The 18123-nt window shown below is 38.4% G+C and overlaps 4 protein-coding genes across 7 annotated transcripts; 3 read left to right on the top strand and 1 right to left on the bottom strand.

Moving 5' to 3' along the window:
- Positions 1–383: 383 nt before the first annotated feature.
- On the top strand, positions 384–4604 carry LOC131025235 (serine/threonine-protein kinase PBL34-like). The gene is made up of 6 exons (XM_057954902.1): positions 384–1372; positions 2368–2702; positions 2797–2932; positions 3247–3383; positions 3467–3590; positions 3827–4604. The coding sequence occupies exons 1-6, from the start codon at positions 1183–1185 to the stop codon at positions 4351–4353; spliced, it is 1449 nt and encodes a 482-aa protein (XP_057810885.1). The 5' UTR covers positions 384–1182; the 3' UTR covers positions 4354–4604.
- Positions 4605–6004: 1400 nt separating this feature from the next.
- On the bottom strand, positions 6005–8571 carry LOC131025237 (mitochondrial outer membrane protein porin of 36 kDa-like). The gene is made up of 6 exons (XM_057954904.1): positions 8379–8571; positions 8191–8258; positions 7347–7457; positions 7047–7133; positions 6717–6925; positions 6005–6491 (listed from the first exon to the last, which is right to left on the bottom strand). The coding sequence occupies exons 1-6, from the start codon at positions 8431–8433 to the stop codon at positions 6185–6187; spliced, it is 837 nt and encodes a 278-aa protein (XP_057810887.1). The 5' UTR covers positions 8434–8571; the 3' UTR covers positions 6005–6184.
- Positions 8572–9672: 1101 nt separating this feature from the next.
- LOC131025236 (pectate lyase-like) lies at positions 9673–13029 on the top strand. The gene is made up of 4 exons (XM_057954903.1): positions 9673–10014; positions 10767–11418; positions 12216–12458; positions 12651–13029. The coding sequence occupies exons 1-4, from the start codon at positions 9812–9814 to the stop codon at positions 12879–12881; spliced, it is 1329 nt and encodes a 442-aa protein (XP_057810886.1). The 5' UTR covers positions 9673–9811; the 3' UTR covers positions 12882–13029.
- Positions 13030–14289: 1260 nt separating this feature from the next.
- LOC131025232 (SNF1-related protein kinase regulatory subunit gamma-1-like) lies at positions 14290–17713 on the top strand. 4 transcript variants are annotated; one of them, XM_057954899.1, is made up of 6 exons: positions 14290–14711; positions 15796–15975; positions 16085–16527; positions 16623–16889; positions 16975–17147; positions 17255–17713. In XM_057954899.1, exons 2-6 carry the CDS (start codon positions 15804–15806, stop codon positions 17469–17471), a joined length of 1272 nt encoding a protein of 423 aa, XP_057810882.1. In that variant the 5' UTR covers positions 14290–14711; positions 15796–15803; the 3' UTR covers positions 17472–17713. The 4 variants fall into 4 exon arrangements, with proteins under 4 accessions (XP_057810882.1, XP_057810881.1, XP_057810880.1 ...); XM_057954898.1 differs by having other exon boundaries at positions 14292–14711; positions 15802–15975; positions 17229–17713; XM_057954897.1 differs by having other exon boundaries at positions 14292–14711; positions 15756–15975; positions 17229–17713.
- The last annotated feature ends 410 nt before the right edge of the window (positions 17714–18123 follow it).

The raw sequence follows: 18123 nt of genomic DNA, 5'->3' as shown, positions 1-18123 counted from the left end.
GACACAGTTTCCTTTTGGGTCTGTCCCACGAAGCATGACACGTTTCTAAAAATGGCAAAAAAATTACCTTTTATTCACATTTTCATTTTTTCACCTACCACACTTAACACACAAAATATCAATTTCTTAATTCTCGTACCTAAAAGAAGTGTGTCATGCTTCATGGGACGGAGTGAGTAATTACCTAGAAAATTAGTAATCACACCCTTTTCCAAATCACTTCAAAAACCAACAAAAATAAAAAGAAAAGACAAAAACAAATCTATTTGTTTCGGTTTAGACAAGGCGAGGTCATTTCCGGTAACTGAAAGTTGCTGCCCGTATTCTCCGGGCAGGCTCCGATTTGCTTTATTTAGTCTTAGATTCTATACAAAAAGCAACAAACCGATTATTCACACATTTTTTCTGAAATATACTTTTCCTTTTTTGTTTTCATACATAAATAATTATTTCACACATCACACATCCAAACAACTCGATATCTATTGTGGATGATTACTATATATATTAATTTTCCATTTCTTTTTTTCCACCTTTCAGCAATTGAAGCAGTCAGCATAATTTTGTGTTTTCCGCAGAGATTTTGATACCTTTTTTTTTCAAGGGGAGAGACATTTCTGCGGTGGTGGCACTGTTTTATTTTCTATTTTTATTTTTCTTCGAAGTGAGATTATAATCACTATTATTTTCACTATTTCCATTTTATTCCACCTTTGCTTGTTGCACTGTGCAAACTTTTTGTCAAGCATGTGATCTGCAATCACTGAGCACTTCGTACCCTAATCTCAGTGTGATTTTCAGCTCATATTTTCAACTGGGTTTTTTCAGTTATTCAGTGGATTTTTTTTTGCTGTTGTGGATTTGATAGGGAAAGATAAATTGTTTCTTGGAGGTGGGAGGGGCGAATATTCTGTAATCTTTTATGGTGTTTGGCTCGAGCTGATCTTTGAGCTTTTTTTGTCCCCTAATTTCTAATTCTTTTGGGGGGATTTTACTAAGAGAGAAAATCGTTTATTGAGGATTTAGGTTTCTTGAAAAGAGATTAAAAAAGAGAGAGAGTGATATTTGACTTATTTGAGGTGTTTCTGTGGGATTTGAATGATTATTGGAGTACTTTTTAAGGAGGAGGTGGGAAATTTGGGAAATCTTGGAAGATTTTGATGATTTTTGCTTCTGTGGAAGATGGGATTAGCTGATGATGGCTTAAAGGTTGAATCTTGGAGCGTTGAGAAATCTAAGGGGAGGAAGAAGAGAGATGATGATGATGATGCGGTGGAGGAGACTGGTTGTTGGATTAAATTGAGGTTTATTGGGAGCTGTATTTCTTCAAGATCTAAAGTTGATAACTCTCTTAGTGGCATCAGCACTCATGGTAATATTTTCTTTCCCCTTTCTATAATTAATCTTATTATAATCTGGTTTTGTAATTAATCCAATTTTGTTTCACATCAGTTTGTTATCTCTAGTTGATTTGTGGTCCATAGTGGTTTCTTTGTGTTGGGATTGATTGTGATCACAATAATGTGTTTGGAGGGGATTATGCTAAATCCCTCAAGAAATGGATCATTATTAGGTAGATTTATTGTTTTGTGTAGTTTGATGTTGAGACCATGTGAATCTTCGTGTGGCGATTAAGGAGGTAGGAGAGTGTTAGAGATTCTGTTAGCAACAATGTAGATGGAGTGAGGGAGCATGATAAGGGCGTTGACGGATGTTGGGAGCGTTTAGTTCGACTTTGTTCATCAACCACGGGCTAGAGGTTCTTCGTGAAGCTAGAATTATGCATCCACGTTTTGTGAGCTAGCATAAATTTAGGTATGAGATGTGTCTAATGTATGTTGAGTAGAATAAGTGGATTTGTTTGGGAAATTGTGTGCGATTTTGGCACAATAGTTGGCCGATTTTGTTTGACTTTGTAAATGAATGATGTATAACAAACATGAGTTTTGAGAAAGACTCGAGGATTGGTTGTATAGATTCAAATATACTGATGGAAAGGGAAGACCCTGTGAACTCGTGTGTTATGTGATCGAAAAAGTACTTCTTGACGTTGGCATATCATTTGGTAGTTAATTGATAATAGAAATTGGTTAGAATATGCAGCTCTTATTTGAGAATGCTTTTATTATGTTCTTCGATTGTTTGGGCAGACATCTGGCTGAGCTCATTTGGGAAACTACACACAAAATGCTTTAAAATGTTCCACTCTTTTTGTTCACTTGATTTATGTCTCAGTTGTTCTGCTTAAATAATAATCTTGCAATCGTATAGTAAACGTAATCAATCCAATCATTTTAGGCTTTATTACGATGATGCTGTTTGTCTCCTATTATATTAATTATTTTTTCAATGTGCCAATCCGAGCAGAGAGTAAATCTACGAACGGGACTAGTACGGATCAACCAGTTGCCCCGGTAATCCCGTCCACCACCACTAGCAACGCTGAAAGCAATTCTTCCAGTAGCAAACTCGAAGAAGAACTTAAAGTTTCTTCTCGACTGCGGAAGTTCACATTTATTGACCTTAAGTTGGCAACTAGAAATTTCAGACCAGAATCTCTCCTTGGCGAGGGGGGCTTTGGTTGCGTGTTTAAGGGGTGGATCGAAGAGAACGGCACGGCCCCAGTCAAGCCCGGGACGGGACTCACAGTCGCCGTCAAAACCCTGAATCACGACGGACTTCAGGGTCACAAAGAATGGCTGGTTTGATGCTTTCTCAATTTCATTGAGTGCTTCTGTTGTATGTGGTTTCATTGATACGTATCCGATAATTCTGACTTCCCATTTTGCTTGGCAGGCTGAAGTAAACTTTTTAGGCGATCTCGTTCATCCTAATTTGGTTAAATTAATAGGCTACTGTATCGAAGATGATCAGAGGCTGCTCGTCTATGAGTTCATGCCCAGAGGAAGCTTGGAGAACCACCTATTCAGAAGTACGCACACGGCCTTCTTTTGGTTTCTCATTGCTGACTATCTTCAAGTTTATCGTTAGTTCTTTATATGCACGATCTTGAGTGTTTTGTTTGCGCGTTTACATATCTAATACTTTGCCATTTCTTGCTGGTTGGAAACATTCTCGATTTTCTTTTCAAGTTGGACGTTCGAGTAATTGATACTCCCTCCGTCCCATTATGGAAAGTGGGACATTTGCAATGGGACGGAGGGAGTATAATTCGTGAACAGTTTTATTATTTGACATTTGTTTTTATTTGTGATATAACCCGTATTCGACCATTGTTAATTCCAGGGTCGTTGCCACTCCCATGGTCGATCAGGATGAAAATAGCTCTAGGAGCTGCCAAGGGGCTTGCATTTCTCCACGAGGAGGCGGAAAGACCGGTGATATATCGTGATTTCAAGACGTCTAACATTTTGCTAGATGCTGTAAGTACATAACCTTTGGTCTCTACATATATAATTGCTAGATCTCGAGACTCTCGTTTGATGGCCCGATCGTATTCCTCCAGGAATACAACTCGAAACTTTCCGATTTCGGACTCGCTAAAGATGCTCCCGATGAAGGCAAAACTCACGTGTCTACCCGCGTGATGGGAACCTACGGTTATGCAGCCCCCGAATACGTCATGACAGGTAAAAGAACCTTCCTTTCTCGTTGCTCGTTCGATCAATTGCGATTCTTGATTTCATGATGTTTACTTTGGATGATAGCTTAGATAGATAAGAATAATACATGTCTATCCACTACATATTTTGATGGATCGAACAATTTTGCGCTTGTTCGAGGCGACAACCGTATTCTATACGAACATGCATCTCCGTTATTTTTTTTTTCTTCTTCTGATCAGCTCGTCTCCGGTTCCATGCAGGACATCTTACATCAAAAAGCGACGTATACAGCTTCGGCGTCGTCCTACTCGAAGTGGTCACGGGTAGGCGATCAATGGACAAGAACCGGCCGAACGGGGAGCACAACCTCGTGGAATGGGCTCGGCCTCATCTAGGCGACCGGAAGCGCTTCTACCGTTTGATAGACCCCCGGCTCGAAGGTCATTTTTCTATTAAAGGCGCCCAGAAGGCCGCCCAGCTGGCGGCCCGTTGCCTCAGCCGCGACCCGAAAGCCCGGCCGCTGATGAGCGAGGTGGTCGAAGCCCTGAAGCCTCTGCCGAACCTCAAGGACATGGCGAGCTCGTCTTACTACTTCCAGACGATGCAGGCCGACCGGGTCAGCTCCAGCCCCAACGGGAAGAACGGCCTGAGAACGCACGGGTCGTTCACGAGGAACGGGCAGCATCAGCAGCAGCACCCGAGGAGCCTCTCGATATCGAACGGGACCCACGCTTCGCCGTACCACCAGTTTGCTCATAACTCCCCGAAACCAAACGGTAAAACATAGGGTCGTCTCTCATGGCGCCCAATATGGATATAGTTTGTGTTGTTGATGGTGAAAAAGGAATATGAGTGAAGACAAGTTGTGTTGTGGTAAGAAAAAGGAGATTTTAGTGTTGTAGATAGTGTCTCGTGGTCGTGGGGGCTTCGACCATTCTTTGCACTCTTAATTCATACACTTTCAAATGTTTTTGATTGATTTTCTAATTCTTTTTTCCATCTCACTCCATCTTGGGTTGGGATGATTTCTTCTCTAAATTTAACCACTTTATATCGCATGCAAATCTAGATTTTTTATTTATTTTTTATTTAGGGAAGTGACAAATATTGCTCCATCCGTCCATGAAAAAGAGTCCCATTTGGGGTTTGGCTCGGATTTTAAGAAAGTTGTTAAAGTAGGTGTAAGTGAGATAAAGATATAATTTGTAGGGGTATTATTAGTACAAAAAAGTAGAATAAAAGTACATTTTTAGTTAAAAAGTGGAATAAAAGTACAATTTATAGTTAAATGTAAGAGAAAAGGTATGATGTGATGGTTCAAAAAGTTAAATGAGACTCTTTTTTATGAAAAAAAAGGGATAATTAGGACTCTTTTTCATGGACGGAGGGAGTATTTCATATCACGACGCATAATTACAGAAAGTCTGACTTTTAAATCATTATAATATATAGTAATATATTTTGAGATGTCCATAAATTAAAAACAAGCCCAATAAATTAGAAGGAATCATCTTTTAATACTCTCTTCGGGGGAGGGGCACGAGTTTTAAGAAAAAATGTATTTTTTATTTGTTGAGTGTAGAAAGTGGCACAATTTTTAAGAAAAAATAATTTATTTGTTAAGAAAATAATTACTCCCTTCGTCCCAATAAAAATGACTTGTATTCTATTTTGGGTCATTCCACTATAAGTGTCCCGTTTTCATAAATAGAAAAATTTAACCCTTAAAAAAATGTGACAACTTTACACCTCCTTAATTTTTGTGCCGAAAAGTTTTGAGCCACTTATAGTGGGATGGAGGGAGTACTAAAAATGAGTAGGACACGAATTGGACGGATCAAAATGAAAATTATGACACGAATTGGTGGACGGGGGGAGTATTAAAAATGAAGAATAAATGCGAAGAATTAAGAACAAAGCTAGGGCTTTTTTATTTGGGCTTTTTGAGCTTTCAAAGTTCAAACTACCCATCGGCCCAAAGGGAGTAATCGGGCTGGGCTTGTTTTGGACCGCTCATGTACCTAATGCATAAACAAATCTACTTGAGTTATTCTAGTGTTTTATATTTATTTTATTTTATAATGATCGTATCATTATAAAATAAAATAAATTTAAACATGAACCCAAACTGGTCCCAAGGCAAACACTTCAGACAATATTAAGAGAGCAAAACTGAGGTTCAAGAACATGATGGTGCTTTGTATGTATAGCTTCCATTTCTACCGATTTCGTCGGTATTTACCGACGACTCGAGTGCTGATGAGAAGCCCCGGGCGTTCGTCGCGTTTATGTTTTGTCGCCACATTCATAAAAATTTGTGTCAGACTGTCTGTATTTATAAAAACTCTATTTAGAGTCGTGTTTACAAAAATTTGTGTCAAATCGTCTAATGACTCGATCTTCCGACCAATTTACTTTTGGAGTTAGACAGCGACGAATTGATGAAATAAAATACGAGATGATACAAGACTACTCCGAGCCGGAGTGAGTAATGTTGATTACAACTTCCATCATCACTCCAAAAAACAATTATTAATTAGCATATAGATATAGTCAAATACGATCACCACCTTTATTGCTAGCTCTGTCTAACTCAGAGAAAAGAAGCTTTGAATTTCTCATGGCTTGATAGCCACAGCCAGCCCAATCTTGGCGCTCTTCTCTATGGCTCTGGTGTCGACTTCGCCGGAGATGGTGATGAGGGACTTCGGGCGCCACTCGTGCTGCAGGAGCGCGCTCGCCTTGCCGTAGTTGTTCACCCGAGCCTTCACCGCGGTGGTGGGGTCCATCAGATGATGCGCCCCGAAGGTGAGGGTGTTCTCGTTGCTCGAGAAGCTGTGGGTGAACTCCGCCCCTACGGTGGTGACCGTCAGCGGGCTGACAGTGTGGAAGTAGGATGCCGTGACGCTCTGCCCCTTGTCGTTCCTGTCGAATGAGGGCAGCCGTCACGGACCCGAGACGAGTCAAGGGGGCTCGAGCCCCCCACAAAACATTTAAAAAAAATTCTTTTAAAATCGTCAAATTAAAGTATTTTGTGTGAATTATTGTACCGATAGCCCTCGTCACCGAATCAACCCCACCAAGAATTTTTTCTGCGTCCGTCCCTGTATATAGATATACAAAAAGTTGAGTTTAGAATGGAAGACTCACACCATCAAGGATGCGATTAGGTCAGTACTGGCGAGACTGATTCCGGCGTTCAATTTGGTGAAATTCCCGGTACCGGTGTCGAAGGAAATGTCTGTGCCAACGGTGGCCCGGTGATTCCCGGCCACACCGGAGAAGTTGACGGTCGGCTTGGCAGTAAACCCGAGGCTCGTGCTGATCCCGGCGTACTCGTGTAGATATTGAAGCTCCACCTATGATAAAAAAAATTAAAAAAAATTGAGACATTACAAGTTACAGACACCACGGGATTTAGCATCCCGTGATGCTGCAGGCAAATTCACTCTCCCACAAGAGAGAATAGAAGAAAAAGACCTTGCCGGACTTCTGATCCGGAGCCACAAATCTAAAGATCGCCTTCACCCCGGGAGCCGGCTCATCGATAGTGATGGTTGTGAATACCTACCAATGTTAGAAAGAGTTAGATAAAAAAAAAACGATCTAAACCACCTACAAAATCCATATTGTTTTCACCTACAGCTACAACAGTTGATCAACAACTATATGAACAAGAAGTGTGTGTGGCGTATCAATATAAACATTTCATAAGAAACATCTCATGTTGTTCATAGGTATGACCGTGCATCACACGAAGAAAACATCGAAGTGACTAACATTGGAGCTGGTATCCACTTTCACATCAGTGGTGATGTTCTTGTTCTTTAAAAGGGTGCTAACATCAGCTAAGAACAAGTCCCCTTTCTTAGTCCCTGATGAAGTAATGGCCTGTCGAGCAAATACGAGCACAACAATTAGAACAAATGAATTTCTTACACATTTACCAAACATGGATAAATGCATAAAACAAAACCATTGCCAAATTAAGTGATACAGAATCCATCAATTGCATATCTACTTTGGATAAAATGGGGTACGTCTAATTTCGTATCAATTACTCCCTCCGTTCCAACTTTTATTATTCATCTTTCCATTTTTGTCCGTCTTATATTTTGGTATTCATTTCTATTTATAATAAAAATAAGTGGAACTCTTACTCCACTATAACACTCTAATAAAGGCAGGATTCTTATTTCACTCACAACACTCGACCACTTTATTAAAACTCGTGTCATTCTCAAATGGATACTAAAAGCTGGGACGGAGAGAGTATTATCTAATTTCATAGATTCAAGAGTAGAGGAATTGACCTTTCTCTACCAAAATCTACTTAAAAATGGCGTTGCTTCATCCAAAACCATCACATTGCATTGAGAATTTGCTCATTCAATCCTTTTTTTTTTTCAATAGAAGCAAAGAGAACAAAACCTTCTATGCACTATTTAATTAATCCCAACAGCTAAAAGTGGTTTATCAATTCCATTATAACATATGAAATCATTATTCGATTGCATGCGATTCAATCAATCAACAATTTCTCTTGCCATAAACGAGCACATATTATTAATATTAAAAAAATCAAAAGAGGATTTTATTTATTTATTATTTATAAGATACTAACCACCCCAGTTGAAGTCAAAGTACTGAGAGTGAACTTCCGATCGCCCTGATAATCCTTGTAAAGAAGATCTGAAAAAAAATAAACAAAAATCCACGAAAAATTTAAAATTGGGTAAATAAAAAGGAATTAATTCGTTCAAAATGCAAATGACACCAAAAAAAGAGGGAAAAAAATAAAAATAAATATACCTCTAGCTCTCTTGCCAATGTCTGAGTAGAGGCCTGGACCCTTGACGTAAACCATTTTCTTCTTCTTGAGTTTTGCAGAGAAATTGCAGAGAGAGAAATGAGTATTTTTGAGAGAGAGAACGAGAGAGTATGTGTACTTAGCTATGAATTTTCTGATCCTAATTTGTTGCGTCAAAACATGCAGATTGTTAAACACTTTAAATTAGAGCAAAAACTATAGTAGTATTAAATAGTACTAAAAATGATTTTTTTTAATTAATGTTTTCGAATTGGGAAGCTGCTAGCATAATTTTGGTGTGTATATATATCATATATGAGTGAATAAATTAAGCAGCATGCATTGGTGGCTCCACGTACTTGTTTCGTCACGTCAATTTAATTAGTTTGAACTAATTAATCGTCTAAACTTATATAGTTTAGTAATTTTGTATCCTCGGTTTTAATTGAAAAAACAATTTTACTCCTTTAACTTGGCCTTAATTTCAAAATTTCGATGTCACTTACATTGTAATATATTGATTTAGCTAGTTAGAAATATCAAGGTTCAAAGCATATTTCCTCGAGAAAGAATGAAAGAGCGAGAGAGTGTGTTTGTCTTTTATTCCTTTAAATAGAGAAATAATATAATACTAACGTATAAATTTATCAGTTAAAATGAGGGTCACATTTTGTATATTTCTTTTAAATGATAGTACTATAAAATTGTAACACTCTCGCTTACGAATAATATAAAATGTGTTGTCCGATTTTTTTTTAATCTGTATAATTTTTTATTACGTCAAAACGAACGTTCATTTCTTTATATCTTGATAATAAATTAATATAAAAAAATTTACGATTGAGTTACCATCCAAATATATGGATCTTCAACAATCTTGTCTTGGAATTATATTGCATAACTTGTTGAGATTTTCTATTTATATCTCTATATCTTTATAAGAAGTATGCACACATATCAAAACCTTCAAACTAAACATGAGACAAAACACACACACAAAATAAAGAAAGAACATTCAACAATATTAATATTATTACTATACACAATTAATTAATACTATTAAAATAAAATACAAGACCAAAAAAAAAGACCACATTCGTTTTAAGATTTAAGATTAGTAGAGTCAAAATTCGATGGCAACGAACCAACAACCTTAAACTTCTCGAGAAAAATGCACATTCTTCGCGCCAAAATCAATCTCAGCTCTCCACTTCCTTATGTGGTCTAAAAAATCTTGTATTTTATTTTATTCTTTTATTTGTCAAAAACATCTACTTATAAATAGCCAAATCACTTTCTTTGAAATCTTCATTGTTGTCTCCTACAGCGATAGGCGAATCGCTGGTGCGAACTTTTTCCAGTGGTTCGCAACTGAGAAAATAATGATATAGAATAAAAATATATATATTTTCAAAAAATAAAAGAAAAGCATTATATGATAGCTCCAATGGCGCTCACAAATTATAAACTATCTATATTTCTTTTGTGCATCTTGCTGCCGCTCGCAGCTCAGGCTAAAATCGCCGATTTCGACGAATATTTGCAAAAGAAGGCTGCGGAATCGTACGAGGAATCCTTGAACTCGTTCGATCCCAACCCCGAAGGCGTGACCGATGATTTCAACATGATGGTTGGCAAGTAAGTTCGTTAATTTGGTTGATTCGGTAAATTCAATGCTATTTTTGGAGATATGATGATCCGTCATAAAACCATGAATAATAGTGATCATATTAGGGTTGATCGACCTGTCACATTGAATTGACATAATTTAAAAAAAAAATCATTTTGTTAATTGAAGGTGATTGTCCATGATTGTGTACCAACATAAACAAGACCATGTGCTATCCTTCTTGATATATGACATGTGACATGTGGCAAAAATTAATTGGTTCAACATATTTAATTTAAATATTAACATATTCTTTATTAAAATCTCTATTTTTCCTTACATATTTCTTCATTTTTATTACTTTCTATATTTTCTCCCAAATTCTCAAAATTTCTCGAACTACTAAGATTATATTATCCTAATCTTGAATATATTCTCTTCCAAGATTTCAAAATTGGTTCAAACACCCAGTATTTCTTGTTATAATTATAATTATAATTTTTTATACTACAAAAATGGCATTGTCTGCATATTTTTCCTATCTGAATAAGGTAGACAGAAGGAAAAATATGCAGGTAAAAACATTTTTACTTATTTTTGTGAATGATTTGCCTACAAATAGCACATTTTCAAATAATAATAATAATAATGTCCATTAAAAGTAGTATCGAAGGTTGTTCATACATAAATATTGTTCTTTTTTTTTAATAAATTAATAAGTAAATAAAGAAATTTAAAGTTTGCATTGCGTTGTGCATTTATTTGTGTATTGTGCATATAGGGCCTTGATCGGTACCAAAAACGCGACGAGGAGAAATCTCCGTAACGAGGATGGGTGCAAGGCGACCAACCCGATCGATCGTTGTTGGCGGTGCGACCAGAACTGGGACAAGAACAGGAAGAGGCTGGCCGAGTGCGGCGCCGGGTTCGGGTACCGCACAACCGGCGGGAAAGAAGGGAGGTACTACGTGGTCCACGACCCGTCGGACGACGACATGGTGAACCCTAGACCGGGCACCCTGCGGCACGCCGTGACCCAGAGCGAGCCGCTGTGGATCGTGTTCGCCCACAGCATGGTGATCCGGCTGAAGCAGGAGCTGATCGTGAGCAGCCACAAGACCATCGACGGCCGCGGCGTGCAGGTCCACGTGGCCTACGGCGCCGGCATCACGCTGCAGTTCGTGCAGAACGTGATCATCCACAACATCTGGATCCACAACATCGTCCCCGCCAGCGGCGGCACCATCAGGGACGCCGTCGACCACGTCGGGCTGCGGACGCAGAGCGACGGCGACGCCATCACCGTCTTCAGCTCCAGCAACGTCTGGCTCGACCACATCTCCCTTTCCAAGGCCACCGACGGCCTCATTGATGTCATCGAGGGCTCCACCGCCATCACCATCTCCAACTGCAAATTCAACCACCACAACGATGTAAGCAACCCCAAATTTTTTGCTCATTTTCAACTTAATTTTTTACAAAAATGTAGTCCAAATTTTGAACTTAATTTTTTTTAGAAAAATATAGTCCAAATTAAGAAAAATATAGCCCAAAAAAAGTGGTTCTTGTTAAAACAAAGTCCAAATTTTGAACTTAATTTTTAATTAGCCCGAATTTACAAAAAATATAAATATAACATAATTTTTTCGACCAATTGAGGAGTGTTTGGCTCGTTGGAAGCTGAATTGGCAATTAAAAACTAAATAAAATAATTACATTAAATTTTTTTTATTTCCATATGAGCTCCCAAACGTTTAATTTTAAATCAAATTAAAATTTGAACTCTTAAATGAAACGATGACTTTGGGAGCTGACGTGGAGATAAAAGATCTAATGTAATTCTTTTTTTTTTTTTTTGCAAAATCAACTTCTAACGAGCCATGTCACCTCTCAGTTGGTCAAAATTTTCAATATACATATATTATTATTAAAAAATAATTCGAACTTGATATAGTTTGGGGCATGAGTTTTAATAAATTGTACTAGTATCTCCTCAAAAAAAAAAAAAAAAATTGTACTAGTATAGTTTGGGTGCATAAGTGGATAAACTTGATGTGTTAAAAGGTGAGTTTTTTTTATATATTGAACGTGAATGACGTTTAAGAAATAGTTTCAAAAAAAAAAAAAAAAAAAAACTATTAATTTTTGTAGGTGAAAAAAAGTAGTAATTAATAAGATTACAATTTTCATGGATCGAGAAAGTAATTAATTACTTTGTCAACCGTCACAGGTGATGCTCTTGGGGGCAAATGACCTGAGCTCCAAAGACGCGATCATGCAAGTGACGGTGGCCTTCAACAGATTCGGGATCGGGCTCATCCAGCGCATGCCCAGGGCACGATGGGGGTTCGTCCACGTCGTCAACAATGACTACTCCCATTGGGAACTCTACGCCATCGGCGGTAGCGCTCACCCCACCATTATTAGCCAGGGCAACCGCTTCAGAGCCTCCAACTACCGTTACACTAAAGAGGTAATTAATTGTGTGCATGTGTGGACCTAGCGGTAGAGTAGTTAATTAATGCCTAAGGGCAAAAGTCTTGGATTCAAATCCACCCACCATGACGCAATCTTTAAATTTATTTATTTAATTATTATTTTATATAAAAAGAAAAGGTAATTAATTAAGGAAATATTTTTTCTGCGTCCGCCACTGAATGTACAGGTGACTAAGAGGGACTACGCCCAAGAGAGCGAGTGGATGAAATGGCAGTGGCGGTCGGAGGGCGATCTGTTCACGAACGGGGCCTACTTCCGAGAGTCGGGCCCACCGTTGAAACACACGAAGAACCCGTTGACGGGGGAGAATTTGATCAAGTACAAGCCGGGATCATTCGTCGGGAGACTCACGCGCAGCTCCGGTGCACTTAGATGCCGCAATGGTCACTATTGCTAGATCATATATATTTCATTTTGTTTAGAGATTGAATTTTTATTTTTTGCTTTTCGATCGACTTGTGTGAGGCATTGAGGAATGAGAAAGTGTAATGAATTGCCACTACCGGACTATTTTAATTATAACAAGACTTCTATACATATATATATATATATATACAAAGAGAAAGATTCTGTGGAGAATGCAAAATATTACGAGAATTGAGAATGTGTGTGCATTCGTGTGAATAAGTCAATAATTTTTACGAATAAATCAATGTAGCACATGAATAGACATTCTCTTTTGGGTTTGAAATACTGAAGGAGACGAGATTTTCACCATATTAACTGGATACGACTATTCTTGAGTTATATATATTGCTTTATTTGTGGATTTTATTGATTTATTCGTTATTCTTATTTTTCACGAAAAATATAATTCTCACTAGTATGAATATAAAGTTTATTTTCAGTCTTTCGATTATCAAGATCTATAATGAACGAGTTTACGTGGTTTGCTTATGCAACTACTATCGTCATGTGCGAATAGAATTTATTGACTTTTTACATCAAGAAGGTGTTGAAGAAATTCAATATGAAAGAAGCAAAGTGATTTGAGTGTTTTTCTGCGCCTCAACATAACTAACTCCTGAAGCTTAGAAACCTAATGTTGAAAAGGAAAAAAAAGAAGAAGATATATATGTGTGTGTGTGTAGTCGTGTAGAATTTCATATACAAATGTGGTAGGAAGTATTATGTATACACCATAATTAACATGCACTACACCTAACTTAGCACATTCAATATATAAGTGTTACTAATAGATTTATGGCCAAATGGTGTTTGGGAAGCTTTGAAGTATACTTTAAGATATATTGAGACAAGGAAATCACAAATTTATGTTTTCACCTTGTTTGTGTTAATATTTTGAGTGACAATCAAAATGTCATTTCACTTGGTGAAACATTGAGCCCTTCATAAAAGATCAAAGCATATAGATATGAAACTGCAATTGTTAGAAATACTATTGAAAAATGCATAATATATCCAAGTGGTCAAGCTATAAACTGATGAAGAGAATGCCTCAAACATGTTAACTAAAGCTCTTCCTTATGTCAGGTTTAAGTATTGTCTTAAACTAATTGATGTTATTAGATTCTATAATGAAACGAAGAGGAAGGGAAATGGCTAAATAGATGATTATGAAGGTAGCAGTCAGTGTTCTTGACTTGTGTAAGAAGTTATTATTATTATTATTATTATTATTATTATTATTATTATTATTATTATTATTATTATTATTATTATTATTATTATTATTATTATTATTGTTACTCATCAGGATTATATCTATCAAATGTCTTTTCGTAAACTTAAATCTTACGATTGAATCACGTAAATTCGGTGTGTATTCGGTTCTTAAGCTATAAGCCTATAATCATGTAATTACTCATCAGGATTAATATATATACCTATCATTTATCTTTTCGTAAACATAAATCTTACAATCGAACCATATAAATTCGGTATAACACTGCATGTATTTAAATAAATAGATAGATATGAAAAGTATGTATTTATTACACTACATCCACTATAACACCTTAAAATTAGTTCTGAGATCGCTATTTATAGTAATTAATGTACAAAAATAGAAATTCAATAGCATGTACGAGGATTATGCCCTGACACGTGTAGATGCTGCAAACACATGGCGCGACCATATTCTTTTAGCCCCAAAAAAGAAAGAAAGAAAGAAAGAAAGTGGCAAGAGATTACTGAAACATATAATTTTGTGAAAAAACTGCAAATTTATTAATCAATCGATTATCAGAGCCGATACTTCAAGCAGGTAAATTCTGTTCTTCACTATATCTCTAGTTTCGATTAATTACTGGTAAATTTGGAATCTAGGGTTGCAATACTAACACAAAATCGAATCTTAAATGCATGTAAAACTAATGGGATATGTAGTTTTTAATGGGAATTGTTAGAACAGATCAGACAATAGTTTCATTAGATTCTGCATGATTCTGTTTTTGTAGATCGATAAATAACTATTAATTCATTGCCCATTTTGAGATAAATTCGCGTACAGAAATTGTGGATTAATATTGAAGAATCTTATGATTATTTTTTCTTTAGATCCTTTGTTTGTTAGGTAACAATTCGAATTCATTATGTAACATAGAAAAATTGAGAGTTAGTTACCACGATTTAGTTGGCAAAAATTGTAGGTTTTGATCGCTTAACGACATTGATCGAGATTGAACCTCCTTATTGTGAGAATTGCAGTAACTTATACGTTCAGTGCGGTAAATTGTACGCGTTGGGAAGTTAATCGAAGTATATTAACTTCCCATACTCAACAAAAACCGCGATATAAAATGTGAAGTTAATTTATTGCATAATGCGTACTATGTAGTACTGCACTGAACGTATAAGTTACAACCGTTCTCACGGTTCTCATAATAAGAAGTTCTCATTTGAATCTTTTTCCTTTATATATTTCTTGACGAGTATGTAAGTATTGATTGTACATTATTTATTGCACTGAACGTATAAGTTGCAACAATTCTCACAGTTCTAGTAATAATATAAGAAGTTCTCATTTGAATCTTTTCCTCTCTATATATAGATAGCTCTTGATGAACATGTAAGTATATGATTGTACATTATTTATTGCACTGAACGTATAAGTTACAACAGTTCTCACGGTTCTCATAATAAGAAGTTCTCATTTAAATCTTTTCCTCTCTATATATAAATAGCTCTTGACGAATATGTAAGTATATGATTGTACATTATTTATTACACTGAACGTATAAGTTACAACAGTTCTCACGGTTCTCATAATAAGAAGTTCTCATTTAAATCTTTTCCTCTCTATATATAGATAGCTCTTGACGAATATGTAAGTATATGATTGTTCGTAGTGACAGAGATGGCAGCGAAGGCGAAGCAAGAATCGAAGAGCGGGAAGGACGAGAGCTACGACGCCTATTTTGATACGGTGCAGAGCAGAAAGAAGCTCCCCTGCGCCTTGCAGGAGAAGCTGACATCTGCGTTTGCAAAAATCCCCGTCTCGTCCTTCCCTAAAGTCCCCGGTGGGAAAGGTAAAGGTGTCGTTACTTACCAATTAAGCTGCACTTCGTCGTTACATAATCACTAGTTTTACATTAGGCCTAGTGTCTGTCTGATCCGATGAGTCCCCGGATTTTGTAGTTATCGAGATTCAAGCCGACATGTCGATAGGCGACGCCGTTAGGGTGTTGTCCGAGACCAACATTCTGTCGGCCCCGGTACTCGACCCCGCGGCTAGTGATAGTAAGGACTGGAGGAAGAGATATCTAGGGATTGTGGATTACTCTGCTATAGTCCTTTGGGTGCTGCAGACGGCAGAGATCGCGGCGGTCACCTTATCCGCCACCTCGGCCGCTGCTGCTGGGGTCGGGACTGCTGCTGCCGGCACTATAGGCGCCCTGGCCTTGGGGGCCACCGGCCCCCTGGCCGTGGCTGGGCTGACCGTGGCAGCAGTCGGGGCAGCTGTGGCCGGGGGCGTTGCTGCGGATAGAGGGATGGGGAGAGACGCCCCCACGGCCGCGGACAAGTTAGGCAAGGATTTCTACAAGGTTATCCTCTACGAGGAGCCTTTCAAGTCCACCACGGTATTTGGCTATTGATCTTAGTTGTTCAATCTCAATTTTTTTCTTCTCTGGTTTTTGATGTGACAAATGTGTGTGTGTTGCTTCAAACTCGATAGGTTAGGTCGATCCTCAAGTCGTATAGATGGGTGCCGTTCGTCCCCGTTGGCCCGGATAGCTCGATGCTGAGCGTGATGCTGCTGCTCTCCAAGTACAGGCTCCGGAACGTGCCCGTGATCGAGCTAGGGAGCCCCTCGATCAACAACTTCATAACTCAGTCCGCGGTGATACAGGGCCTCCGCGGATGCAGGGGACGGGACTGGTTCGACTGCATCGCCGCGAATCCTATATCCGACCTCGGCCTCCCCTTCATGACTCCGGATCAGGTTAGAAAGCCTTAAAACCTAGCTAGCTAGTTAGCTAACTGAAATTGTTTAGTGTACTAGCTAGCTAACTGCTTTTGTGGTTTAGGTGGTGAGTGTTCGAGACGACGAGTTGATCCTCGAGGCCTTCAAGAAGATGAAGGAGAATCAAATCGGAGGCCTCCCCGTCGTGGAGGGCTCGTCGGGGAAGATCTTCGGCAACATAAGCATAAGAGATATTAGGTTCTTGTTGCTCAAGCATGAACTATTCACAAATTTCAGGTAGAATATTCACAAATGTTTCCTTATGGTCATAGCTATTTAACTAAATTGAAATGTGTGTGTGTGTGAATATTTCTCAAGGGAGCTCACCGTGAAGGATTTCATAGGAACCGTGGCGTCGGCCACGGACGACAATGGCAAGATCGTGACACCGATCACGTGCCAGTCGAGCTCGACTCTCGGGACCGTGATAGAGACTCTGGCCTCGAGGGCGGTTCACAGAATCTACGTGGTCTCGGGGGAGGAGAAGCAGGTGCTCGGCGTCATCACCCTCAGAGATGTCATCTCGTGTTTCATCACCGAGCCTCCGAATTTCTTCGATGATTACTTTGGTTTCGCGGCTCAAGAAATTCTGAGCCGATGATGCCTTTGAATGGGACGAGGCCGGAGATTCTCCGGTGATCCGTGACCGTTGTCGATAGGATTCAAGGCAGAGGGTGGCCAGGTATATTGCCTAAGATCACCTAGGATGTACATGCCTTTCTGCTGTGTGTTTGTGTGTGTTTTTTTCTTTTTGGAATTTTAACTAGATTGAATCATGCTTTATCTAGTATTGCATTTTCCTATGTTGAGTTGTTTTTTCTTGTGTTTAAATTTCTTAGATTGTTTTAGGAGGGGATGATATATTAGTCTAGCTAGATAGAACCTCTGCTTTTTGTTTAAATTGCAAGCTTACATGAAATTTTGGACATTAAAAAATTAGTATATGTATAACTCAATGAATGAAAAATAGAATAACATACACAAAAAAAATAAAAAAATTCCGATCTAGCTAGCAAGATATCGGCATCTCCAAACGGCAAAGTGGGCAATAATGACTAACGCCGAGCCACTTCATGATGCAATGATCGTGAAACACGTGGAAGCACGGCGTTCGCAGGCCCTCGTGCAAGTCGTCCATGCAAATCGGGCAGCTCCCGCCGCCCTCGACGACCTCCCTCTCCAACGAGAGGATCGACCACCCCGCGGCCGGTAC

Source organism: Salvia miltiorrhiza, chromosome 5 (genome assembly GCF_028751815.1).
Source record: "Salvia miltiorrhiza cultivar Shanhuang (shh) chromosome 5, IMPLAD_Smil_shh, whole genome shotgun sequence".
Classification (NCBI taxonomy): domain Eukaryota; kingdom Viridiplantae; phylum Streptophyta; class Magnoliopsida; order Lamiales; family Lamiaceae; genus Salvia; species Salvia miltiorrhiza.
The sequence above is the reverse complement of the archived record's forward strand: the minus strand, read 5'-3'. Positions and strand labels throughout refer to the sequence as shown.